Consider the following 10,630-nt stretch of genomic DNA (forward strand, 5'->3'; position numbering starts at 1 on the left):
TTGGACTAAATTGACTAAGAAAAAGATAAAATAGGTTAATTTAGTCAATAAAATAAAATGTCATATTTAAATCATAATAATTTTATTTTTTCTCTCATAATTATCAAATCAATTACAAAAAAATAAAAATAAAAATTTATCCTAAACATAACTTTTTTAATCAAGTTAAAATAGCCAAAAATCAAGTTAATTTTTTTTATCCCAAACGAGGCCTGAATTTCAATTTTGACAATTCATCATTAAGTAGCTCTAAACAACCCAAATTAAGGAGGGATAAACTCCCCTCCATACCTCACCTCTCCATATTTCTCCATACTCATTTTATGAATTTTAATTCGAATACACACAGATGATCTGAGCCATCTATGTCGTAGGGCTTGCAATAAAGGTCATTCATGCAAAAAAAATTAGTTTTATTGAACAACTATAAATATGGGAACAAATCGCATTTTATTTTATAAAATAGATGGTTTAAATTTAATTATATTTACCATTCATTTTATAAAACATAATACGATTTATTTTTGTATTTATAATTTTCTAATGAGTTTATTTTTTGTATGAATGATCTTTATTGTAGGGTCTACGAGATAAACAGTTCAAATCATTGATACAGATCCGAATTGAAATTTACAAGAAGAGTATGAAGATGTATACTACACCAAAATTGGCCTTTAGCGGCGGTTTTTTGCCGCCACTAACGACGGTAATTTAGGACTGCCGTTTATACTTGTGTCGGAAAAAGTACAACCGTCGTAAAAAGGTAAATTACCATTGTTAAAAGTCGACCAAAAACGGCAGGTCTTTACCGCCGTAAATAGGTTCAAATTTTTAAAAAAGTAATTCTCTCTTCTTGCACCCCCAGGTCTCAAACCCTTGACCTCTAATCCACGCATGCCAACCACTTCACTACAGCCACTCTATATGAAATATATTCCCTAAATAAATATTTAAACATTACTTTTGCTTTATTGTAGATGGTCATGTTCAACCTCTGGCCGCGTGTGGTCACCACTCACCGGAGTTCTGCCGAAACTCTGCCGGCAAAGACCATCGTCATTAACGGCGGTAATGAGAGGGCTTTAGCGGCGGTTTCGTTACCGCCGATAAAAGAGGGCTTTAGTAGCAGTTTTTTTAACGGCGGTAACGAAACCACCATTAAAGATACATTAATAGCGGTTTCGTTACCGCCGTTAATAGTATCTTTAACGGCTGTAACGAAAACCGCCGTTAATGTCCTGTTTTGGCGTAGTAAGATAAGGTATGGAGGGGAGCTTATCCCGATTAATGGGTGATTATTCGGTAATCTGGGAGTATGGCTACATAGTAACCCATGGTAGTATGATTGGTAGAGAATGTGGAGTATTAATTATTTGTATTAGGTGATTGAAAAATATAATGAGACATAATAAATTGTGATTGGTAAGAAACAAAAATGTTTAAGACCTCATTTCCCCTCACCCCTTTGACCCCCTTTCTTTTTTAATTGGCTACTTTTTCTTTTGCTTTTTTTTTTTTCCTTCTCCTCTAATCACCGCCCACCACGTGTGTGTGGGGGTTGTGGGGTGGTGATTGGAGGAGGTCTCTATCAATGCTCGGTAAGAAAATATGATCATGTGATATTCCAAAATTACTGATTAATTTTCCCATATTAAGATACTCTGTAGGAATAATGATGATTCCATTAATCTTGCAATGGTAATTTATTCCCAAAACATAATTAATTGCTTTAACTCCAAAATAATCACTTTTACAATAATCTTAAGAGTTATGTTAGGCATTTCAAATAAATTATCAATTTTTTTTATCAAATCTCTTACATGGGTATGGAATTCACGCACATGTGATTTGTATGATTTGATGTGTATGAATCTCACACTCATATAAAAAATTTGATAATTTAATTAAGATGCATAGCATTTTCTAATCTTAATTATTGCGAGACAAGAATGTTATTGTCGAGAATCGTACGGAGTTACAACAAACAAAGAGCCCTTTTACTGACAACGAAAAGTTTCTATGAAAATTGTTACCAAAATATCAATTTCACTAGGTGGCATCTCACATTTTTAATATGTGCTCTTTTGGAAAGTTGGTAAAAAATTAATTTTTTATTTTTTATTAATTTTGAGTCACATCACTTCTCACATAACTTACACACAAAAAAATAAAATAAGTTAAAAAAGTCAAAAAATTAATTTTTTACTAACTTCTCAAAACACCCCAATATAATAAATAAATAAAGAGTAAATTACCCTCCCTCCTATTAAAATTTGGAAAAAAAAAATATAAAGGTAAATTATAAATATATTTTTTAGAATTTATTTAAAATATAAACTACTCTTTATAATTTTGAAAATTATGTCTCTCCTCTTGAAATTTATAATTTCATAGCAAATATCTACTGTTATTAATAAATTATTAAATCAATTAACAGTTTTTAATGATATCAAAAATTTATTTCAATTTAGGTAATTTTATTATTGTATATGAAAGTAATAAGGAATTTTATTTTTTCAATTAATTTTGTTAAATAAAAAACTCTGACAATGAGGTATTTGTAATTTTCAAAACCACATAGGCAACTCATATTTTAAACAAATCTCAGGGAGTGTATTTGTAATTTATTCAAAATATAATTAGTCCCACACTTTTGATATAATTGCATTGATCTCCCTTGATGTTTTAATTTATATAATAGGTAAGTCATTTTTATCAATAATTGTTAGTTGTCATTTTTTTTTTACTAAAATATATATTTATTTTTGTTTATTTCAGTGTTGGCTTATTATCTATATTAGTTTCAATCACTTTAACCTTATTAAAAGAAATATCAATGTAATTATGTTAATAATAAGAGGTTAATTGTAAAGAGTGGTAAGTGTAATTTATTTAAAAGAGAAATGCTAGAGACCCATAATTTAAACCCTAAATTAACTCATAATGATATGGCAAAGTAGTGGGGTCTTAGGATGAAAGGTGGTTGCTATGCCATTTGCACAACAATCATTGTTGTTCAGGCAATGAGGTCTACTTCGGGTCTTATTTCAATGATCTGAACTGTTCAATATTTAGAATTTTTTGAGTAGAACATCCATGTAAAAAACAAGTTTATTGGGCATCAGTAACACTATGATCAAAAGAATTTTGTATTAGTAAAAATAAATGATAAGTGTAAATTTGAATATAAAACTAATATACAAAATTGATTTGATCATAATATTACCAATGTCCGATCAATTTAATTTTTTACTAGAATGTTTTACTCAAAATACCCTAAATATGAACAGTTTAGATAATTGAAGTAGGACCCAAAGTGGGTCCTATTGCCCGAATAATAGTGACTGCTGTGCAAATGGCACAACAACCACCCTTATCCGGGGTTCTACATAATTGTGTAGATGATAAATCAAAAGTTAACATCTATGATGCCACATTATTATTGATCAAATTGGGGAACTCTTTTAGGATCACAACCATTTTCCTTTTCAAAAAATAACAATCAAACTTCCGAGAAACACTATGGTGCATTCCTTTCAAAGGGTGTATACCATATGCACCTTATAATTAAAGAAAAATGGCATAATTTCATATTTTTTGAGTGATAACTAAAAAAAAAAATGTCATAACTAAACACAACATGAGACATAACTAAAGATCTCATGAACCATAACTAAAATAATGTCATAAATAAATAAATAAAATGATCATAACTAAAGAAAAAAATAATATAACCAGAGACACATATGTTACAAAAAATTTCGGGCAAATTACAAACACCCCCTCGAGATTTGGTAAAAATACAGATTCCCCCTGAGGTTTGTGAAATTACAAATTGCCCCCTGAGGGTCAAATTTTCATAACAAATTAGGAGAAATTAGGGGGGAATCTGTATGAAAATAAAAACCTCGGGGAGCAATTTGTTATGGAAATATAAACCTCAGGGGGTGGGATGTAATTTTTCAAACTTCAGGAGAGAATCTGTATTTTCACCAAACCTCAAGACGGTGCTTGTAATTTGCCCAAAAATTTCAATGGGGGTGTATATTAGAATTCAGCAATGGTATGTATCATGAATAACTTTTCATGAAAATAATCATGAAAGTTTTGTGACCTTTGAATTATCAGCAATGCTAAGTATCATGAAAAGTCTTTCATGAAAATAGTCATGAAAGATTTGTGACCTTTGGATTACACTTACAATAAAGCACCACACACTAATCAAGGTAATCTAAGGATCACAAATTTTTCATGATCATTTTCATGATAAAATTTTCATGATCTCTAACATTTTTCTTGAACTATACTTAGAATAAAACACCACACACAAATGAAGGTAATCTAAGGATCATAACTTTTTCATAACCATTTTCATGAAAAAAATTTCATCATTCCTAACTTTTTTTTTTTTTTTTTTTCATTAGAATTTCCCCAAACTTCCTCAACACTTTTCATTGGCTCTATAGCTTTTCCCACAAAAGAAAAAAAATACCAAAACAGGGTATTATTTACATATAAAAGAGCAAAACAGACCAAACAATCTAAACCACTGCAACAATGGGTGATAATCTTGAGCATGAAAACCCTACTCCTCAGGTGATCATGCCCAGGGTCATAACCTTGCTCTCTTCTCTCCTTCACAGAGTGGCCGAGTCCAACGATCTCAACCGTCCCTTTGATGCCCAGAAAGTCTCTGTATTTCATGGCCTCGCCAGACCTACAATCTCAATCCAAAGCTACCTAGAGAGGATCTTCAAGTTCGCCAATTGTAGCTCATCGTGCTTCGTTGTCGCCTACATTTATCTTGATCGGTTCGTGCACAGCCAACCACTTTTGCCGATCAATTCCTTCAATGTGCATCGGTTGCTCATTACCAGTGTCTTGGTTTCTGTCAAGTTCATGGATGATATGTGAGTTCTCTTCACTTTTCTTCTTTTTTTTTTTTATTTTTTTTTTTAGTGATTGAAATTCTTTGATCTATTCTTGTGGTTATACATGAATTATTTAGTTTTTTAGTTAGCAAAGTGGATTTAGATGTTAACTTAATTGTATTGAAGTTTGTTTTTTTGTTGGGAGCTTCCTCTATCAATTAAACTTAGAATAAATATTTTTAAAAAAAAAGGTCAAATTTTAAAATGTGTAGATTTGATTCATTATGTGTAATTCACACTATGCTAAATTTAAATACTCCTATATACATTAATTGAAATTCTTATGTACATACATTTCTAAAGTTAAATTGGGCTGTCATATGAATTTGTATGTAATTCTCCCACTTCAATTTGATCATTCTTTTTTCTATTTTCATTCAATTGAATTCTAGGTTTATACTTCTTTGATTTTATTTTTTTTAAAATTTCTCTTGTGAATTGACTTTCCTTAATTTATTTATTTCCTTATATCCTTTTTTTTTTCCATTGCCATCAAATGAATAAGATCTTCTTCTCTTTTTTTTTTTGACTTGTATATTTACATATGTTCGATTATTATCTTCTTTCAAAAGTGGGTAATCATATATTTATATTTTATTTTTGTTAAGACCGGAAGCTAAAGTTCTGTTTATTTTTTTTGTAAACAATATAATTTTTAAAGTTCTGTTTAAACCCAAAAAATAATAATAATAATAATAATAATAGAGCATTTGTTGTCATAGAATGAATCTGGTTAGTCCACAACCAATCATGAAGTGAACACAAATAACAAAGCTAAGTTAAAGTAATAATAAATCTAGGTTAATTCTACAAACACATTAATCTGATCATAAAAGTGGTTACCCATAGCATTGTGAGTGTTTTGTGTTTAACTTTATGATTAAATAATATATAAATTATATAAAATATGTTAATTATTACGCCGAGCCTAGCCGGGCTCAAAGACTAATATTTTCAATCTCAATCCATTTAATACAGAGACCTAAAAGTTAAGTTTAGCTTAGCTTAGCCTTACGAATTTATATTACATATCAATCCTAGCTTCCTAAAAATGCAAGTTTGTTAGATCATGCTCACCCACCCCTACTCTAGGTACACCCCACTCTTACTTGTAAACAATTTAATATTTTCATTGGAACACTTGTTCACTTATTAAATTAACAAAACTTGTAACAAATAAAATTAAATCTTATTTTTTATCATTTATTTTTCGTTAGTAATACACATTCTAACACACTTTTAACATTCCATTAGAGATATGACTCTTAAACAAACCAAACTATTTCGTTGGAGATTGATTCGTTAAGTAAATAAGTCAAATTTAAATAAAATTTCAAATTCGTCAAATTTTCAAGTTAAGGTTAAATAACTTACCACTCGACTCAATAAACTCATATATGCACTATAAAAAAAAATCAAGTTATTCAAACTCTGACTTGTATTTGGTTAGTTAAACACTCATTTGAGATTGACTCATTAAATAAATAAGTTAAAGCGTATATATTATCAAATCAACAATTTACTACACGATTCGATTCGTTTTAAACCATGATTAGATCTAGAATTGTGGAAGCCAAAAAGGGCGAGAAATAGAAGGCATGGCGCATAATGCGGGAGGCATGTGAAAACATGGGGTGATTTCGTAAAGATATCGAGGAGACTGAGTCCCACACCAAAGATGCAGTTGTGGTGTTGTTGGCATTGTCTTTGTCTGTCTGTCATCAATGAACACATTACCTGGATACATAAATATGCACACATGTTGTATATTACATGTATTGTCGTTATTAGCATTTTGACAGCCCCATTGAGACCGTGCATCCTGCACAGCTGTCTGGTGTTGTGTTTGTGTTTGTGTGTGCGGTTGTGTGGAAAAGGTCACATATTACTACTATACTACTACTACTTTTCTAGTTGGCTGTTTTAATGATTTATAAAGTTTAGAAAAGGAAAAAAAAGAGAAGAGAACACAGCTTTGCTTCTTCTTTGCACAATTCACGCTACTCCTTTGACTATCCCCCCAACCCACCCCATTTTTTTGCTGTGTGACAACCACCATCCATCCTATCTTCACGCCTCAATCTTTCTTTTTTTTATATTCTTTTTAATTTTACACTTTTAATATAATTACACTAGATTTTTTTGAGCTTTTAATTTACATAGCTATTAAACATTTTTTTTTATCATTAATTTGTTAGTCCTAAGAATCAAAATATGATGTTGTCATCACTTTTTTGCTAAAATATACATATTTATCTTTGTTTATCTAATTAAAATGGAGAGTACTGTAATTATGTCAAAAGTGTGGAGTTAACAATATTTTTCTCAAATCTCAAGAGAGAGGTGAATGTAATTTATCCTAATCTTTACTAATACTGAATGCATGACGCAAACACTATGAGTTATATATTTAAATTTTAAGGCAATTTAATGAATGAAAATTATGTTAAAAAAAACTATTTAACAGTTAAAAATATGTTAAAAAATCAAAAAAATTGTTATGAACTTTTGAACTACGTGTTTTATAGAACATAATAGTTTATGTAGAAGTACCTTAAAATAATTGCTAATGCAAGTATATGAGACGACTTTTACTTGCACGAAATATAGCCCACCATTTACACCTCCATAAAAATTAAAATAATTTTGAATTATTCTCGCCAAAACTCAATTTTTTTCACTATGTGATCGGAAATCACATGCAATATCAAGTCCATATTGGCCCTATTTTGTGCAAGTTACTAAGTTGTTTATAATTATTTATATATATATATATATATATATATATATATTATTTTAGGAATTTATATTAGAGTATTTGGTGTAATTTCTACTTATAATTTATAAAGGATAAATAGTTTAAATATGAAGAAAATTGAGATTTTGAAAATTGGAAAAGAATATACTTTTAATTTTTAATTTTTAATTATTAATTTTCAGCTTAAGAAGTGTGGTGGAAAACAGATCCATTGTTAGGATCTACATAATGACTCGTGCATTATATGAACTTTTTCATCATAGACTAACACTTGTTCACTCAATTGTTAACAGTATTTTTTGTTTTCTAAATGAATGAGTGACCAAATAGAGAATTCGTTTTTTTGTTTTTTATTCTTAATTTGTAATTTTTTATTCTTAGCACCATGGACAGAAATAGGAGAAAATAATGGAGCGTCATGGTCCCTGTTTCTGTGAACATTATTATTTATTATAGAACTTTAAAATATATATATATATATATATATATCATTTTATTTATAAAATGGCCCCAGTATAAAAAATATATATGTCATTTTTTTTCATCTTGAATTCTCTTTCTATTTTACATCAAAAAATACTTATTCACCCTATTAGAAATTGCTTCTATGATATTTACTTTTTATTTTTTATGTATATATAATTTATATATCATATATACATACGTGTGTGTTTTGGGTATATGGTGAAAAAAAATTATTTTTCTTTTGGCTCCTCCGGTAATGAAATCCTGATTCCGTCCCTGCGTAGCGCAATAGGGCCATCCTTTTTTTAATATTCTTTATTTGTAATTTTCATGGGTTTATATGAATACAATTTCCTTCTGAATGTTACTTAATATGTTCCCACTTTGTCTTGGAATTCTAGGTATTACAACAATGCTTACTATGCCAAGGTTGGGGGAATCAGCACAAGGGAAATGAACCTCCTTGAAGTGGATTTCTTGTTTGGTTTGGGCTTCCAATTGAATGTGACACCAAACACATTCCACACCTACTGTTGTTGTCTCCAAACAGAGATGTTGCAATTGGGATCTCCTCTAAATATAGTGAGAACACCAAAGCTCCATTGTTGCTCTAGTGAAGATGAAACCACCCATCAACAGCAATTGGCTGTGTAGTGGGTGTTTGGATGCATTTTGAACCTATATGAAGACCTAGTTTTGTGAAAACCAATGATGCACTCAAACCCATGTAAGCTCAAGGACATGTTCAAAGTCATAAGTGTATTGGCCAACAAAAAAAAGTTCCAAATATCTCCATGTCATTGACTTTAATGTGGTATTAAGCAAAATCCATCTTATGGCATGCTCAAAGCTCATTATTAAGCTTAATCTTGCCCAATTAGAGCCCTATTGTCCTTTAATTTTCTTCTTTGTCATCTAAATTTGGACATTCTCCCCTATATGGATAGTTAGAATTTTTATTGAGAAGTATAACACAAACAACATAGAGTATATATGTAAAATGAGATAACAAGACTTTAACTTGGAAAAACTTGAAATCAAATTTTGATACTATGTTAGATCATCAAATATTATATCAAGCTAACAAGATTGATATTACAAAGAGTGGTAGTTTAGCGGGTGGGAGCTCACTCCCACTGTGTTCTTTGTTCCGTACACTTGTTAGACCGGGGTTAGGTTATAACGCAAATATTTTGTGTAATGATGACATCATCTTATGTGATATCATCGACCAATAAAAAGTCACAAATAAAATTGGATGGACAAACTTTGTCTCCCACTATTTCAAGACTATTATGGGCCCTACCACAAATAAAGATTGTTAGATAATGATGCCACCATATGATATTACTGTTATATTTAATATTTACTTCGACTTGAAGGAGTACTTACAATTTCCCATGTATACCTCCGCCTTGTCAAGCATTTCTAGGCCCTTCTTCCTCAGTTCCTCAAAAGGTAGAGACTTATTTGGTCACTCCCAATGAAAGGACACTTCGTCAAGAATAATATTAGTAATCATGAAAAAAATATTATAAAATATATCATAAAGATTTTACATTATTTAATTAGTGTGTCATATTTTATTGTATATATAATCCAAATATAAAAAATCTTTCATAATCATTTTCATAATATGTTTTTCATAATTCTTAACATTACTCCATTGTCAAGCATGTCTAGGCCCTTTTTAAGTTCCTACGCAACTCTTTATGGCTATGTTTGGTAGGGCTTATTTCCAGCTTATTTCAGTTTTTAGCTTAACTTAAGCTATTTTGATGTGTTTGGTTCAGCTTAACAATACAGTTTAAAAATCAACTTATTCTTTGAGTGAGGGAGGAGAAACTTAATTTATAAGTAAAAAATCAGCTTATGTTCACAGTTATAAGTTATAAGTTGTTAGGCTATAAATTATAATAAGTTTTCCACAACTCTACCAAACAGGACCTATATTTGGTTCCTCAGGGGCGAGATACTCCTTTGGTCACTAGCAAGGAAAGGAAAATTGCTACATGCAAGATTGATCTTTTTTTTTATATGTAATGCAAGATTGAAATGTTTTGGCAATAGTTAAAAAGTCAACTTTTTTTTCAAACTATTTTGTCTTTAATTAAAAATTTTAAATGTGTCATAAAATTTTATTTTATTTATTTATTTATTTTATTTTTAATGAACTTTTAAATTATTCTTCAAGGTTTTTAAATCTGTTCAATTACTAAATGTGAAGTCTTTTTTGAAATTTTTAAATAAAAAAAATACTAAAAAAAAAAGAGTTAAAAAATCCAATTACCAAACCCATCCTGAACTTAGCTTAGATTTCCCTGAATGGCTTCCCCCTTGTTGACAGCTATTAGCCCCGTTTGTTTTTAGAGGTAGAATAGAGGAGATTCATAGTGAAAGGATTAATAGTGAAGGGATTGTTAGTGAGGAGGTTAAGTAAAATTGTGTTTGTTTTGATGATAATTGTTAGTGTAGG

General features: G+C 29.9%; 1 protein-coding gene across 1 annotated transcript; it reads left to right on the forward strand.

Moving 5' to 3' along the window:
* Positions 1 to 4,497: 4,497 nt before the first annotated feature.
* Positions 4,498 to 8,949, forward strand: LOC114304387 (cyclin-U4-1). Its single transcript, XM_028249550.2, has 2 exons — positions 4,498 to 4,910; positions 8,556 to 8,949. The coding sequence occupies exons 1-2, from the start codon at positions 4,558 to 4,560 to the stop codon at positions 8,806 to 8,808; spliced, it is 606 nt and encodes a 201-aa protein (XP_028105351.2). The 5' UTR covers positions 4,498 to 4,557; the 3' UTR covers positions 8,809 to 8,949.
* Positions 8,950 to 10,630: the final 1,681 nt, after the last annotated feature.

The sequence above is a fragment of the Camellia sinensis genome, chromosome 1, assembly GCF_055761805.1.
Source record: "Camellia sinensis isolate YWXY chromosome 1, ASM5576180v1, whole genome shotgun sequence".
NCBI lineage: Eukaryota > Viridiplantae > Streptophyta > Magnoliopsida > Ericales > Theaceae > Camellia > Camellia sinensis.

Coding starts and splice junctions, on each gene's coding strand:
- LOC114304387 (XM_028249550.2), top strand. CDS start 4,558: ATGGGTGATAATCTTGAGCATGAAAACCCTACTCCTCAGGTGATCATG. Junction 4,911..8,555: donor GTCAAGTTCATGGATGATAT/GTGAGTTCTCTT, acceptor TTGGAATTCTAG/GTATTACAACAATGCTTACT.